Source organism: Eriocheir sinensis, chromosome 18 (genome assembly GCF_024679095.1).
Source record: "Eriocheir sinensis breed Jianghai 21 chromosome 18, ASM2467909v1, whole genome shotgun sequence".
Lineage (NCBI taxonomy): Eukaryota > Metazoa > Arthropoda > Malacostraca > Decapoda > Varunidae > Eriocheir > Eriocheir sinensis.
The window spans coordinates 10,586,238-10,603,176 of NC_066526.1; the positions used below are offsets into that span (position 1 = coordinate 10,586,238).

Below are 16,939 nucleotides of genomic sequence, written 5' to 3' on the forward strand. Positions count from 1 at the left end.
TGCATCGGAAAAAAAGGAAAGGTTCGTACTCTCAGACGCTTTCGGCTCTCACAACTATTTCCAAAGGCCACAGAGGAGTTTAGTTGGATTCTCATGAGTGTTTTTCACGTTCATGATGCAGAAGCCTTGTCAAACTATCGCTCGGCTCATGAAACTACCCTTGAATTTTTTTTTACATCATAGGATACGGCTCAAGGGCAACAAAAAGGGTACAAAAAAAAAACGCTACTCGCCGCTCCCACAAAAGTAAAAAGCAAAGAGTAGCCAAAAGAGAGGTCAATTTCGGGTGGAGAGGTGTCTTGATACACTCTTCTTGAAACCTCTACCAGAGCCTTTACAAACAGCCTTAGCAATGGAAAAGGTAATAGATTGCTTACTATTGATATCAGAACAACGAGACATAGTATTAAAAGTGGCATCAAGACTGTGAAATACGTTAAAAGACACCTGTAGAAATGCGAAAGATGTCCAGGTATTTACAAGTAATATTACAACGGTGAAACGCATTTACAAGAAGGATCAGAATCATAAAACTTCCACATCAGCAACAGTTTAAGCTAAGAAGATATTTATTGGCAGCGGTAGTGTCACGAAAGGATTTTACAGGTAACGTAATGGCCACAAAACAGGTGTAAGTGAACAGGTAGTAACGGAAAGGAAGCGTCTGTGGTGTCTGTGGTGCTCTTGTTATCGCTTCCCTTCCTCGCAGACAACAGACGGGGCGCGGCAGGAAGGGAAGAGAAGGGGAGGGAAAAGGGAGGAAGAGAGGAAGGAAGAGGCAGAGATGGATGTGTGTGGAGCGCTGGAGCGTGGCGAGGCTTGGTGCTCCATGCTCACGACCCACCCGCTAACCCACTTCTCTCTCTCTCTCTCTCTCTCTCTCTCTCTCTCTCTCTCTCTCTCTCTCTGTTCATTACCTGTTTTTAACGCTTTTATCGAATTATTCGGAAGTCAAGCGAGAATTCAGGTCGTGACGGTTACTGGGCCATTAAATATCATAATCTCGTGTTATTAAGAGAAGATGAGATTCAGGTTACACGTCAATCTTCTTCTTCGCTTTGAAATTTAACACCAGAAGGGTCAGTGAGATTGTAGAATGAATTGGACAACTGCAGAGGAGAGGAGAAGGTAGAAAAAGAGAACTTGAGAAGACCATTTTGAGAAGAAGGAAAGAAAGATGTTAAGAGGAAAGGTTAGGGCATACGCTATAGCTACGCATGGCCTTAGTGCTCATCTCCGTCGCACTGGCCCTTGAATCTATTTCCAGAGGGTTAACGAAAAAGCAGAAACGGTTTTGGTAATGAGAAAAGGAGATGAGAGGGAAAGAAGACATCGTGACGAGAGAGAAAAGTGAAAGCAGGAAGGAAGGGAGCGTTTACAGTGGAAAAAAAAAGAAGAGGCGTGTACCGCAATGAATGAAGGAAGAAAGCAGAAAGTGGAGAGTGGAGGGAAAGAAGACAGGAAAGAGCGAATGATGGACAACGAATTCTAATTGTGTGAAGAAACCAAATGGCATGAATCGGGGAGAGAAAGAGAAAAAGCAGGAAGACGAAAGATGGGAAAGAAAGAATGAAGAGGCAACGAATTTTAGGAGTGTGAAAAGAAACCAAATGACATGAATCGAAGAGGGGAAAAAGCAGGAAGACAAAAGATGGGAAGGAAAGAATGAAAAGGCAACGAATTTTAGGAGTGTGAAAAGAAACCAAATGACATGAATCGAAGAGGGGAAAAAGCAGGAAGACAAAAGATGGGAAGGAAAGAATGAAAAGACAACAAATTTTAAGAGTGTGAAAAGAAACCAAATGAAATGAATCGAAAAGGGACAGAGAAAGAAAAAAAGCAAGAAAATGAAAAGAAGGAAAGGATGAGAAGGAAATAATGAAAAGACAACGAATTTTAAGAATGAAAAGGAACGAAATGACATGAAAGGAAGAGAGTAAGAGAGAAAACAAAACAGAAAGATAAAAAGCAAGAAAGGAAGTTGCTAGCCATTTACTAAGAGGAAGAAAAACATATAGAGAAAAGAAAACATAACTTGAGAGGAAAAAGAGAAGATTAAGAGGAGAAATTCGTGTGTGGGGAGGTAGTGAAAGGCAAAGCTAAGGGCATATACTATAGCTACGCGTGTCCTTAGAGCTCATCTCCGCCTCATTAGCCAGTGACGGGAGTGTAGCATACGTAAAAAAAAAGGATGTTGGCCACTAACGAAAAGGAGAGGGAGATAAAAGCTTAGTCAGAGTGGAAAGACGAGAGCGAGGGAATGAACGGGCGTGGGTAGTTTGAAGGGTGAAGAGTAGGCGGGAAAGGCAAGGACAAGAGAAAGGGAGAGGAGGAGAGCGAGAGGAGATGGATGCTGTGAGTAATATCGAAAAAGTAAAACCCGGAGAGAGAGAACATGCGAGGGTGAAGACGGGAAAGACAAGGACAAGGGAGAGGGGGCATTGGTACGCATATAAGGGAAGGAGAAAAAGAAAAAGAGAGGAGGAGAGGGAGAGGAAATGGACGTTATGAGAAATATCGAAAAAGTAAAACCCGGAGAGAGAACATGCGAGGGTGAAGACGGGAAAGACAAGGACAAGGGAGAGGGGACATGGGTACGCATATAAGGGGAAGAGAAGGGGAAAGAGAGAGGAGGGCGAGAGGAGATGGATGCTGTAATATAAAAAAAAGTAAAACCCGGAGAAAGGTAGAACATGGATGGGTGGAGGCGGGAAAGACAAGGACAAGGGAGAGGGAACACGGGCATGTATATATGGAAAGAGAAGAGGACGTACGTAGGTGGAGAAGGTTGAAAAGGACGCCATCACTCTAGACCGTGATGCAAAGGTCGTGGGTCATAGGGGAAGAAAAACATTTACGAGGATGGTGATGGAATAGGACAGCAAGGCAATGTTTAGCTAGTGAGGAAGATCAAACTAGCGTGTATATCGTTGGTATGAGAGAATGAGAATAGGGAAGAAGGGGTAATTGGCACTGATGGAATTGGACAGCAAGACGAGAAACCATAAAGCAAGATACAGATAGTGAGAAAGATGAAACCAGCGTATATATAGTGTGGGATAAGAGATTGACAGGAGGGAAGAGCACGTGAAGGAGTGTTGGAATAGGCGCACCTAACAATCACCCAATGGGGGGGGTACAAACTTGGCGGAGGGACTTTTTTGGCAGCCATAGCCGGTAGCGGGCTAAAGAGTAGCCTATCCAGATGTTTTGTTTTTATTTAGTAATGATCCACGAGACATCCTGGAGTTAAATCAAAGTATGTGCTTATCTTTGTATTCATTCATACACACACTGGTAATATTTCTGTGGTGTCTGATTCACTTGTTTGAGTGAAATTCTATTGTGATAAACAGCCACCAGTTCGGGTCACTAGTAAAAAGTGAAACAGGTAATGTAAGTTTTGCCACCATGAAATATACACAAATAGATAAATATGAAAGCTCACGAAGTCACAATAAGTGACATCACCTGCTTTGCGCAGTAAAAATATGCTATTTCAGGTATCTGACACCCGCAAAATGGCGTGGGAGCCGCCTCGGTCCTCGGGGCTACAGCCTCAACGTTGCTAGATTGTCGTACTCAGCTGATTATATTTCCCGACTTCCTACCCATAAACTGTCTTCTGGGCTCCAATAAGGAAACTTATTTATAGTTATCTTTAAAAGGGTTAGATTCTGATGTTTCTTGGCAATAGTTAGGCGTCAGAAACAGGTAAATACTATGATCGGAGTACGACAATCTGGCAACGGTGCTATACGCATTTTCATATTATTGTTCTGTTGTTTATTCAATGTTGTGTTCAAAAAAAAGATTACTCATAATTTTAGTTAGTTTTTTGGTTATAATGATTCTTTACGAAATACAAGTATAACATTACCTTCTACTAGTTAGGAAACGTACTGAATCCTGGATCGGCTATGGTGATGTTAGGTGCCCCTAGTGTACAGCAAAACGAGAGGCCATGAAACAAGATGGTAGGAAAGAGTGACAAAACACACACACACACACACACACACACACACACACACACACATCAAGGGCGTGGTAAGGGGAGAGTAAAGAGAGAGAGGGCGTTCCCTAAGATCTGAGAGCATTCCATTTTAGCATAGGTCAAGGTCTTGGTGTCCCATAAAAAGAAACACTTATCAAATAGGGCGGCGGGAAGGTAATGTTGCGAAAAGCTGCGGTGATGCTATGGAACTAGAAACGTCTGACTCATTGTTAAAAATCTATTCCCAAAGAACGATATAATATGATCTCTGAAACCCACAGCAGGTCGGTATATGTCTATCTATCCATCAATCTATTATCTGTCTGTCTATCTATCTATTCACGGATCGCGTTTGACAAGGTGTGGCAGAAAAGCAAGTAAACATAAAGGTGAAATTAATGTAAAAAGAAGAAAAGGAAGAACTATTTACAAAGGCCAAAAAGGAGATTAATCAGGTTTTTATGAGTGTTTTTTCACGTTCACGGTACAGAGACTTTGTCAAACTATCACCACGGTCATAAAACTACCCATACCTCCTACGAAAGTCTTGTCAAACGTGTGTGCTTGGGCGCTGAAATGTTTAAAATATGATCCCTTATGGAACTCCTACGAAAGTCTTGTCAAACGTGTGTGCTTGGGCGCTGAAATGTTTAAAATATGACCCCTTATGAAACTCCTACGAAAGCCTTGTCAAATGTGTGTGCTTGGGCGCTGAAATGCTTAAGAATATGACCTTATGGAACCCCTACGAAAGCCTTGTCAAATGTGTGTGCTTGGGCGCTGAGATGCTTAAGAATATAACCCTATGGAACTCTTACGAAAGCCTTGTCAAATGTATATACTTGTGCGCTGAAATGTTTAAGAAAATGACCCTATACTATGGAACTAACGTCGCTCGATTAGTCGCTCAATTATCGTCTTTGAGTGGCGTTGCGCAGAGTGAGGAGAAAGTGGCTGTCGATATAAGTATGGGAACAGGTAGTGAGTGCATCTCGTCGCTCTTCCTAGGCAGTAATTACGTTAGTTCTGCCCTGTCACGCGTGTACACTGATGTAGCATAACCAGATGGAGGAGATGATGAACCGGAGAATTAAGAGTGGACAGTGACGATGTATGAGAGAACTGATGTAGCAGAACCACGTAACTAGAAACACAATAATATAACAGATAACGAGGAGATGACGAGCCGGAGAAGAGTGGACAGTGATGGCGTATGAGAGAACTGATCTAGCGTAACCCTTATAATGAAATATGAGCCGGAGAAGAATGGACAACGGTAGTAAGCTTTGTTCATAATTCATTGCATTTCCTTCAGTTCCAGGTCTCAGGTTTCCACGTTGTATGAATGTCTTGAAGTATAAGATAAGAAAAACGACGGAAATCACATTGTAAAGCTTAAGAAGGGCAGTTACGTTAGATGTAAACTTATAAATCCTTCAGTTCTGTGCAAGGCAAAAGTTTAGGGCACAGCTGCGCGTGACCTCAGTGCCCATTTCCGTCACACTGACAGATGATTAGGAAACTTGCAAACCGTATAATCTACTGAACAACTACCTGGCCACACGTGTTGAAAGGTGTGTAAGGCAATGTTGGAAGCATACGTTATGGCTACACGTGGCCTCGGTGCTCATCTCCGTCACACTGGCAGATGACCAGGAAATGTGCGAACCTTACAATCAACTGAATGACGTGGCCACAGATGTTGAGCGCGTCGTGAGTGCCTCTTAGTGATTACAGGCATCTGGATTCCGCCGCCGCTGCTGCTCCGTCTCGCTCTTCGTACTGTAGAAAGTGTGTCACGCTCCCCCTGGATCACGCATCGTAGTGTGTGTGTTGTTGCATTCTTTCCTTCAGTGCGATTTTGGAAAGTATGAAAAGACAACGGATTTGGGAGAGAAAAGTAAACAGGTGACATGAATCGAAGAGAGAAAGAGAAGAAAATAAACAGGAAGGTGAAGATTAATAAGAACGGGTTTAAGAGTGAAAAGTATAAACAGGTGACATGAATCGAAGAGAAGAAAAAAAAAACAGGTAGGTAAGCAGACAGAGAGACAAACAGAGGTACAGACAGACAAACAGACACACAAAACCTCCAAAGTTGTGTTTAGAGAAAATTGTGACTTCCGGTTTTGTCTCGCCGGAAGCTTTCTATCCGTGGAAAGCATCGCCTCCTCCTCCTCCACGTCCTTTAACTGCCTCGTAGCTCAGTGGCAGAGCAGCGGTTGTTATGGCTGCTTGCCGTGTGTCGCAGGTTTGAATCCTGTCGAGGCTACAACTTTTTCCTTCTATCCATATAAAATTCCATTGTAGTTTTTCTATACTACATGGTATTCTTCCTTTTCGTGCCAGCTTCGGCTGGAGGGACTGGTGGGAGGGGAGGAACCTTCACTTTTGCTGTCCTGTGTCTCTCTGACTCGTAGATTAGAGTAGATGGTAGCAACAATAAACAGCCTAGTTAGGACCATGAGGTCTGTTGCTGTTTGCTTTTTCTTTGTACACCTTTTCCTCTTCTTCTTCTTCTTTTTCTTCTGCTCCTTCTTCTTGCATTAATTTCACCTTTTGTTTTTTACTTGCTTTTCTGCCACACCTTGTCAAACGCGATCCATATATAGAATGATAGATTAATAAATAGATAGTTAGGTAGATAGACAGATAGATAGATAGATAGATGGACATATACCTACCCTCAACTTCCTTTCTCTCTTTCATGCTTTTCATTGACTATTCATTGTATTTCCCTCCTTTTCCTCACTATACTATGCCTACCGCCCCTCTCTCTTTCGCTCTCTCTCTTACTACCTGCTTTTCCCCTTCTCATATCCCTCCCCTCTACCTCATTACCTCTCCGTTACGTCAGGCTCCTTCCCCTCCTCACTGTATTACGTCCCTCCTCTTTCCCCTTACTCTCTGGCGTTTCCATTCACTTTTAAAACCTATCCTCCTCCCTTGCCAATACTATTTTTTTTACAACAAAGGAGACGGCTCAAGGGCAACAAGAGTGAATAAAAAAATTAAAAAAACGCTACTCGCCGCTCCCACAACAGACAAAAGTAAAGAGTGGTCAAAAGAGAGGTCAATTTCGGGTGTTAATTTGACTTGCTTTCCATTGCCTCCCGTTTCTTTCTTCCTCATTTTCTCCTCCTTTCCTCTTCCTTTACCTGTTAACTCACCTTTTTCTCTTTCCTCTCCTTTTCCTCCGCCTTATAGCTTGTAGTCCCCCCTTCACCCATCTCTTACATAACAGTCCACTTTGATTCCTATTTATTCTCTCTACTCTCCTCTTTTCCTTTCCCTTACTCTCCTTTACCTCTTAATCCTATACCTTCCTTACCTTCTTTTTCCTTCCCTGCCCATTCCTCTTCAGTTGTATCTTCTACCTCTATCACAAGCACTCCATGTATTCCCCTTCTTTCTTTTCCCTTCCCTTACTCTCCCTACCTCTTATCCTCCCTTCCTTACCTTATTTTTCCTTCCCTGCCCATTCCTCTTCAGCTATCTCTTCTACCTCCATTTTGTTTCCCATTTCTTCCCCCTCTTCTCGATCTTTACCCTCCTTACCCTCTCCTCCCTCCTCCTCTTCCCCGCGTCCAGGTAGCCAGTCGGTCCGTGGCAACACAAGGTCCTCAGGCAATCTTGCGGGCTCACCTCAAAACCCTCTAGGCAAAGTTGCTTGTTTGTTAAGTCTTGTGTTGCTAGCTTTGTGTGTGTGTGTGTGTTATGAAATGTTGCATCACAGGGTTGTGGTTCTCTCTCTCTCTCTCGCCTGTCACTAGTGGCGTCCCTCAGGGCTCGGTTCTTGGCCCAGTGCTCTTCATTATTTACATCAACGACGTGGATGTTGGACTCAATAACCGCATTAGTAAATTTGCAGACGACACAAAGATTGGTAACTCGGTTCTGACTGACGAAGACAGGCAAAGCCTCCAAGAGGATTTGCACAAAATTTCAGCTTGGTCGGATAGATGGGAGATGCCCTTTAACGTAGACAACGTTCCAACTAACTAGTTGGAACGAGGAATAAGAAGTTCGAATACGAAATGCGCGGCGTTAAACTCAGAAGCGTTCAATGCGTCAAAGACTTGGGGGCCAAAATCGCGTCAAACCTCAAATTCTCACAGCAATGCATCGATGCAGCAAATAAAGCGAACAGAATGTTGGGCTTCATTAAAAGAAACTTTGTATTCAAGAATAAAGATGTAATACTCCCGCTCTACAACAGTTTAGTCAGACCCCACTTGGAATATGCGGTACAGTTTTGGTCTCCCCACCATGCAATGGATATTGCTAAATTAGAAGGTGTTCAGCGTCGGGCAACGAAAATGATCCCTTCCTTGCGCAACAAATCCTACGAAGAAAGGCTTTCTACCCTTAACTCTTGAGAAACGTCGCCTCCGAGGAAAACTGATCGAATGTTTTAAAATACTTAATGGTTTCACGAATGTAGACAGATCAACATTGTTTATGATCGATGACACTTTGCGCACGAGGAACAATGGCGTAAAACTCAGATGTAGACAAGTAAATTCAGACTGCACCAAATTTTTCTTCACCAACGTTGTAGTGCGAGAATGGAATAAGCTTCCACCATCAGTGGTCCAGTGTAACACGATTGACTCCTTCAAAAATAAGCTCGACCGTCACTTCCTTCAACATAATATCAACTAGAGTAGAAATGCAACGTTTTGGAGTCTTCTGATTAATGTAAAATCACTTAGGTTTAAGGACAGACCACCAAGTCTGGACCATGGGGTCTGTGTGGTCTGATTTTCTATGTAAATCTATGTAAATCTCTCTCTCTCTCTCTCTCTCTCTCTCTCTCTCTCTCTCTCTCTCTCTCTCTCTCTCTAAGCCTAAGGGGTGGGATAGCGGTATTGGAGCGGTGTGTGTGCGCGTGTTTGTGTAAGATGGCGGAGACGGGGTGTGAGGGAGAGAGAGAGAGAAATGAAGATGTACAATGCCTTCAATAAGTCCGTATGGCAGGGAAGAAGATAGCTCTGATGTAAGATGAAGTATAAAGGAGGGCAGAAAGGTAGGCTATATATACTGTGGAATCCTTCACACTGCTGCACGTGATGTCTGTCGGAACGCCCTGATGTTTTGAGGCAGAAAGCGAGGTAGCAGAGGAAAGATCACGTCAGCTGTGTGTGTATGTGTGTAGGGCTACCCATGTGTGTGTGTGTGTGTGTGTGTGTGTGTACTCGTGAGCGTATAAGGATGCAGATGTATACAATGGCTCCCACACGCACGTAGGGAAAAGGGCATGAAAAAAGGAGTGAAGCAGGAGGAAGTATTGGGAAAGGAAGGAGGCTACCAGACCACCCTTCACCATATTGTAGTTTGAGACAAGTTAGAACACGAGGTAGGCTTGGGCTGGCGGGTCAGGGCGGCGGCCACACACGTCCCCACCGTGGCTGCCGCCTGCCCTGTGCTTTCCTTGCTCACCACCCACGGCATGTCACGGTCTCCCACTCTACCGCATAGCATTCAGAACCATACTTGAACTTCCTATGACATAAAATACGCCTGGAATACACAACAGAAACGATGATGTAATGTAAGGGTCGTGTGGCAGTTTCGTGTCCACAATGAGCGAGCTCCCGCAAGACTTGACTCGCGGCCGAAGAGTTTGGTGCACCCTTTTACTTTGAGGACACGGAACCAGTCCTCTGCGATGGTCATGAAAGCTGAAGTAGCACTCAAACTCAGAGAAAGTGACATGAACAGGTATACAAAGGGAAAGAGTATCTAGAAATCGGTGCAGATGAAGATTTGATTAGTACCAAAGTCTTTGAGATAAGCTGAATGAAAATTAACGGTGGTTTTGTTTAACCCGGTAGCAGCGACGGGCCAAATTTGTGGTTTTACCGTGTAGCAGCGACGGGCTAAATTTGTGGCTTTACCGTGTAGCAGTGACGGGCCAAATTTGTGCCATGATATAAACCCCCCAAAATAGATGATACATAAACTGATCACAAATGCTTCGATATATATTATGAAATGGTTTGTTTGAGTGATGATTTTTTCTCATTTTTTTCTTGCTTAGAGGGACCATTAAGAAACATGATCCCCGCTGCTTCCGGGTTAATATTCCCCTTCCTGTGTTTCTGTTGAGTCACAAGGCCTCTCTCAACCCTCTGAAGAAGACGAGGAAGATTCGGCCAGAAACCGTCCACAAGAGGAAGAAGAGTAAAATCACGCAGTATTTTCTGGGAGACAGTAATACGTTGCCAATCCCGCCGCTGTTTTCCCCGCGGTTTTGGGCTATCTCTGAAGCGGCTCCGACGGACGTTTATTAAAACCGTGCGTTGTGGGTACTCATACAGGACACAGCTGCCTTTAATACTATAAATGATGCACCGTAGTATATTAAGCTTAACGGGTCATTCATGTCGGGGAATTCGTGGGCTACTTTGGGCGTGGAAGGCCGCGGTAACTACAACACTGTTTGGTCGAGGGGGGCACTGCGTTAGGACCTCGCGTGGCGACAGGCCGCGAGTTATAGTATGGACTTTTTTTCTGTGATTTGCTTGTCTTGTGGGTTGTTAAGGTCAAGGAGAGACAGACTATATGTTATTAGGCTGATTCGCTAAGGAGGAGGAGGAGTTAATAGCGAATGTCGAGATGCTGGGCGGCTTGGAATCTGACGTGTGTGTGTGTGTGTGTGTGTGTGTACCACCCATACACACACACACACACACACACACACACCGCCCATAAACGTGACTGGCACATTCTGGACATGCAGGGAGAGGTGTGCATGGGCGTGGCTACCTGTTCGGGGAGGTTAGTGGAGTGTGTCGGTGGTGTCTCAGGGTCGCTGGGGAGGAGTAGAGTACGAAGGGAAGGATGTGGTGGGGGCCTGTGTGTATCAGGTAGTATAGTGTTAAGAGAGGAAGTATTGGGTGGCTTATATGCGCTAGGAGGTTCAAGTAAAGTTAGGGGAGGAAGTATTGGTATTGGTACTTTGTGATATCAGGAGGTATAGTAAAGTTAGGGAGGAAGTATTGGGTAGCTTGTATGTACCAGAAGGTGTATAGTAAAGTTAAATGAGGAGGTGGTGAGTGCCTTCTAGTGCCAGGTGGTGTAGTAAAGTTTATGGACGAAGGGTTGATGTGGCTGTTCAGTGTAAAGGTATCCTACTCTTGATGGTATATGCGATAGATTGCAGAGAAGGTAATGGTATCGCTGTGTTGCTTGGTATATTCAGAGATTTTAGATGGATATGACGGACCCAGCTTGTGTATCTTTTACATAGGATAATGAACTTGAGTTAGGAGAAGAATAAAATAAGGAGGGAACAAAAACAATTGGTCTATTTATTCAAGTACTTCGTTTACATTTGTGCAAGTGAGACCAATAAATGTTTCTGGTTACTGAGGAGGGAAAGAGAAGGGGACGGGAATGGGAAGTTCAGGAAATAAGAAAAAGATATTGTGAAGCGGATGGTGGTAAAAGAACACTGGAAAATATAATCATAAGTATATAATTATCTACAAAGTTACCGGAAATCCAGGACAGTGTGTGTGTGTGTGTGTGTGTGTGTGTGTGTGTGTGTGTGTGTTTGGAGGGTATGTACGTTTATTTTCTTAAAACAACATTAGTCCTGAATTATTCAGATTCGACTCACACACCTTTGTTTTAAGCGTTTCGGTGTGACTCTGTGTTGACGTGTTGCTGGAGGTGGGTATTTATAAGCATTTTTAAAGATTTTATTATTTTTTTCGATACAATTCTTCTTTGTTCGTTTTCTTGGAACACGATGCGATTCATTCATGACGCAGCGCATATTTATTTGTTTCATCCTCCTTGAAGTTACACAAACCACCCTTACGGCATTTCCTCACCCTCTCCTTTCGTCAGTTCGTTATCCTCTGCTTCCTCTTCCCCTTCCCATCGTTCCCATCCATTCCTCTTCCTTTGTCTCTTTCCTTTACTCCCTTCCCTCCCTTCCTACCTTCATCCTTTTTCCTTGCTCACGTATTAACATTCTCGTCTCTTACAGGTGCTGAGAGGAGACATCGCCCGCGAGGATCCATGGGCGGCGTGCGGGCGTGCGTGGGGCTGGCGGCGGTGTTGCTGGCATGTGCGTGCGTGGGCGTGCGGGGTCACGGCAGACTGATCGAGCCTCCCGGGAGATCAACGGCCTGGAGGTAAGGAGGAAGAGGTGAAGGAGGAGGAGGAGGCTGGTGTATCATTTATCAATTTAAATTAGAATATTCTTCTTCCCTTACATTTTCTCAAGTTGTTTCTGTTAATTTTTCTTTACGTGTTATATGTATACTTTAAATAGCTCAGTAAGCTTGAACATATAGAGGCAAAGGTAAGTTAAGGGCACACACTATAAATGCTCGTCGCATTAGCCCTTGAGCCTCTGGTGGGTAAGAACCTATCCCGGGACACAAGGCCATGCAGTGTGACATTCGAGTTACCACAGTTTACCTTCGCCAGGTTTCCCCAGGTAACCCATTTAGTGACCAGCTCGTAGTACCTGATATACCTACCCTTCGCTATACCTTAAGCACAAAACACACTAAGTATTAATCTCCTATACAACAAACATCGCAGATCGGTTTTCAAAGTACATGTCGTAACGTAGAGTATCGAATCACATCTCCTCCCGAAATTGAGCTCTCTTTTGTCCACTCTTCTAAACTCTTTTTTTTATAGGGGCAGTGATTGACGAGCTTTTTTTCTCTTCATACGATTTTTTTTTTTCCCTTGAGCTGCTTCCTTTACTGTAAAAAGAAGAAAAAAGAAAGTTTCTCCGTATCGTTTTCTCTTATAAACTCTCTCTAATGACCTGATCGTTCAATATTGCACTCCACCCCACCAGCTACAAAGGATGTCAAATATACGTATGCAAAACATTGAGATTCTCATGTGTTTCATAAAGCGGTATGCGGTGTGTTCTTTTCTTCTTGTGTTTTCATCATTTTTAAGTTCGTGTGAAGCGTAACACCGGAAGCACCGCACACACTTGGCTTCTTGCCTTGGCGGGGAAAGTGCAGGTGTGTGATAGGGGGTGTTTCCTCTTACCTGTCATACCTGTGTAGCGCTGAGGAAGGAAGGAAGGAAGGGAGGAAGTTAGGGAGGGAGGAAGAAAAGAATGAATGGATGAATGAATGAAGGAAGGAAGGAAAGAAAAAAGAAGGGAAGGAAGGGAAGAAAGAAATAATTAATGGATGAATAAATGAAGGAGGGAAGGAAGGGAGTAAGGGAGGGAGATAAGGAAATAAGAAAGGAAGGAAGAAAATAAAGAAAGAATGGATGAATGAATGAATGAAGAAAGAAAGTCAGGCAGGGAGGGAGGGAACTTAACTTTACCTATCTATCTATCTATCTATCTATCTATGAAAGAATGAAGGAGGGAAGGAAGGAAGAGAGGAAGGAAGGGAGGGAAGGAAATAAGAAAGAAAGGAAGGAAATAAAGAAAGAATGGATGAATGAATGAAGAAAGAAAGTCAGGCAGGAAGGGAGGGAACGTGACTTTACCTATCTATCTATCTATCAATCTATCTCCATCTTTCTCTCTCCTTTGTTCTGATGTCACAGTTCACGTAGTTACCACATTCACGCCGGAACAGAGACGAGGGAAGGAAAGGTTCACGGAGATGGTCAGTTTAGGTAAGTAGGAGAAAAGGGCGGGAAAGGGGAGGGAGAGAGGGGCAACAGGAAAGCTCAGGTATACTACTAGCGAAGAGAAAGTAAACACGGAGAAAGTCAAGGCCACACCAAGGCGTTCTGAAGGGAGAGTAACTTGCTCTAGGGTATGACTTGAGACCCTTTCTTAAGTTACCAGACTGAGAAAGTTAAGAGCTGTCTGTATATTCACCTGCCTACGACTTAAACGCTTTCAAGAGGGGATTATTAAGGGCCGCTTTCACAGTGATTTTGTTTGTTTTGATCGTTACCAATGGCAGCGATCGCCGCTATAGTATTTCAACGTAAAGCTGGCCGATGGGGTAGTGGCGGCTGCGGGGTTAGCCTAGCACCGCACCTTACCTCACACTCTCAACACCTCTCGCTTCCTCTGTAGCCGCCACTAGCCCACTGCCCCATAGGCCAATGTCACGTGGAAAACAAAAGCGTCGATCGCCGCCATTGGTAACGATCAAAACAAACAAAGTGACTGTGAAAGCGGCCCTAAGACACCTCTCCATCCGATTTTAACTTGCTTCAGAGAGAGAGAGAGAGAGAGAGAGAGAGAGAGAGAGAGAGAGAGCAGGGGACCGTAGAACCAAGAGAGGAAGCGAAAGGACAAAAAAAAAAGAGAGAGATAGGGGAGAGACGGGAAGGGAGGCAGTAGACTAGAACTTCCCAAGCGTCCGTCTACTCCCCTTCCTGTCCTGTCCCTTCCCACCTTTTTCCACCCTTAAATTGCGCCATCTGCCTTATTGCTGCTAAACACGACCACCTGCTTTGGATACGAAGGTGGATGGACTCCCTCGGCTTCCTTTGAACATCTCACTGCATGCTTGGTTGACTTTTTTTTATTATCCGGGGCTTGCCCACATTGAAGTAAGGTTTTCGTAGATGTTGTGTTAGTGTTTCCATGGGTTGTTTTTATGAGCGTAGGGATAGTTTGATCAGGATTCTGTACCATAATCTGAAGTCTTTCGAGGCACACACACATTCAAGTAAGGTTTTCATAGATGTTGTGTTAGTGTTTCCATGGGTTGTTTTATGAGCCTAGGGATAGTTTGTTCAGGCTTCTGCACCATAATCTGAAGTCTTTCGAGGCACACACATTCAAGTAAGGTTTTCATAGATGTTGTGTTAGTGTTTCCATGGGTTGTTTTATGAGCCTAGGGATAGTTTGTTCAGGCTTCTGCACCATAATCTGAAGTCTTTCGAGGCACACACATTCAAGTAAGGTTTTCATAGATGTTGTGTTAGTGTTTCCATGGGTTGTTTTATGAGCCTAGGGATAGTTTGTTCAGGCTTCTGTACCATAATCTCAAGTCTTTCGAGGCACACACATTCAAGTAAGGTTTTCATAGATGTTGTGTTAGTGTTTCCATGGGTTGTTTTATGAGCCTAGGGATAGTTTGTTCAGGCTTCTGTACCATTATCTCAAGTCCTTCGGGCCTCACACACACATTTGGTAAGGCTATCGCAGAGGCTGTCTTAGTATTTCCATGGGTTGTTTTATGAGCCTGGTGTGAGTTTGACAAGGCTTCTAAACCATATTCTTAAACATTTTTGGGCTTACACACCTACATTAGATAAGGCTTTCGTAGAGGTTATGTTAGTATTTCCATGGGTAGTTTAATGAGCCTAGTGATAGTGTGACATGACTTCTGCACCATGAACGTGAAAAGCACTCATGAGAATCAGTCTAATCTTCTTTGTGGCCTTTGGTAATAGTTTCTGTGAGAGCCAAAAGCGTCTCAGTATACGGACCCTGATGCCTCTAAAGAGCTCACTCACTCTGGTTTAGATAATAAGTCTCATTACCAAGGAAGCGTATCTGAATTTACGTTTACACATATATTAGTGACTTTTCTTTATAGTTATAGCTGGCGATTCTAAGGGTGGGTGAGTGGACTTTTTTACCTGCTCTCCACACCTGTCCTGCCGGGGGTGGTTGCCCTGAAGGATAGAAGTGTGGAAGGCAGCAGAAGCAGGTGGTCGAGGAAGGAAAGGAGAACAAGGGAGGTTAGATTTAGAAAGTTATACAAAAAAAAGCATTAAAAGAAACCGTACAGGAAATTAGAAACATGCGTGATATATAGTGACTGTCTGAGATTAAGATGAAAAAGTATATCTATCTATCTATCTTTGTGTGTGTGTGTGTGTGTGTGTGTGTGTGTGTGTGTGTGTGTGTGTGTGTGTGTGTGTGTGTGTGTGTTGCTCTCTATTATTTTTTTACTGGTTCTCATTGAAAGCTGGGCGGAGAGAGTATGTCTTGTTTTTTTTATAAATAAATGGAAACTGGTTGTGGTGTGTGTGTGTGTGAGAGAGAGAGAGAGAGAGAGAGAGAGAGAGAGAGAGAGAGAGAGAGAGAGAGAGAGAGAGAGAGAGAGAGAGAGAGAGAGAGAGAGAGAGAGACAAGTTTTATGACCATCAACTGTTCACGTCTGACATTTCTAAACCATAAAATCACGTCTTACTCGCATGAAAACTCTCTGACGTAATCCAGGACATACCTATCGATACTATGTTATACCTTATCCAAGCAAAGTCTAACATAGGTATACATTAATCTGTCTAGCGCAGCCATTGCATGTCTGTCTGGCGTGTAGGTGACCGTGGATAGTCCCGATCGATCATCGCGACCTTATGCCTTCCGGGAAAGCTCAGCGATGGGGACTGAGGAATGTTCTTGTCCCGGCCGCTCCTCAGACAGCCTGGGACCCTATTCTCGGGTGCTTTCGGCTCTCAACAAATATTTCCAAAGTCTGTTTAGTTGTTGTTGTTATTGTTGTTGTTGTTGTTGTTGGTGGTGTGTGTGTGTGTGTGTGTGTGTGTGTGTGTGTGTGTATGTGTGTGTGTGTAACAGTGATTCGATAACCGCCGGGGTCTACCTAGTCAGCTACCTACCTTTGCATTATTCAGTTAATGGGAGGAGGAGGAGGAGGAGGAGGAGGAGGAGGAGGAAGAAAAAGAACGATAACAAGAACAAGAACAGGAAGGACAAGAACAAGAAAAGTATTAGGAGGGGGAGGAAGAAAAACGAGAACAAGAACAGGAAAAACAATACAAGAAAAGGAGGAGAAAAGGAGGAGGAGGAGGAGTAGGAAGTAGCGGTATAAGGGTGGTGATAGCGACGGTAAAGGACAAAATATCATGCAGGCTAGGGCAGAATTCCTTACGCAACATCATAAAGGTGACCAGACCAGATGGACGGAATGAACCACGAAACGCTCTCGCTAGGGCAAAAACAAGTCCATCTGGTGCCACACGTCTGCAGTCTTTTTGTCCTCTTATATAACAAGAAGTATA

General features: G+C 43.9%; 1 protein-coding gene across 2 annotated transcripts in view; it reads left to right on the forward strand.

Annotated features, from left to right (window-relative positions):
• LOC127000290 (uncharacterized) overlaps positions 1-16,939 on the forward strand; it is a 40,644-nt gene that overhangs the window by 16,314 nt on the left and 7,391 nt on the right. For both annotated transcript variants that reach the window (XM_050863825.1, XM_050863824.1), the window contains exon 2: positions 11,997-12,144. In XM_050863825.1, the coding sequence (XP_050719782.1) occupies positions 12,029-12,144 (116 nt within the window). In that variant the 5' untranslated portion in view covers positions 11,997-12,028. The remainder of the gene's footprint in view (positions 1-11,996; positions 12,145-16,939) is intronic.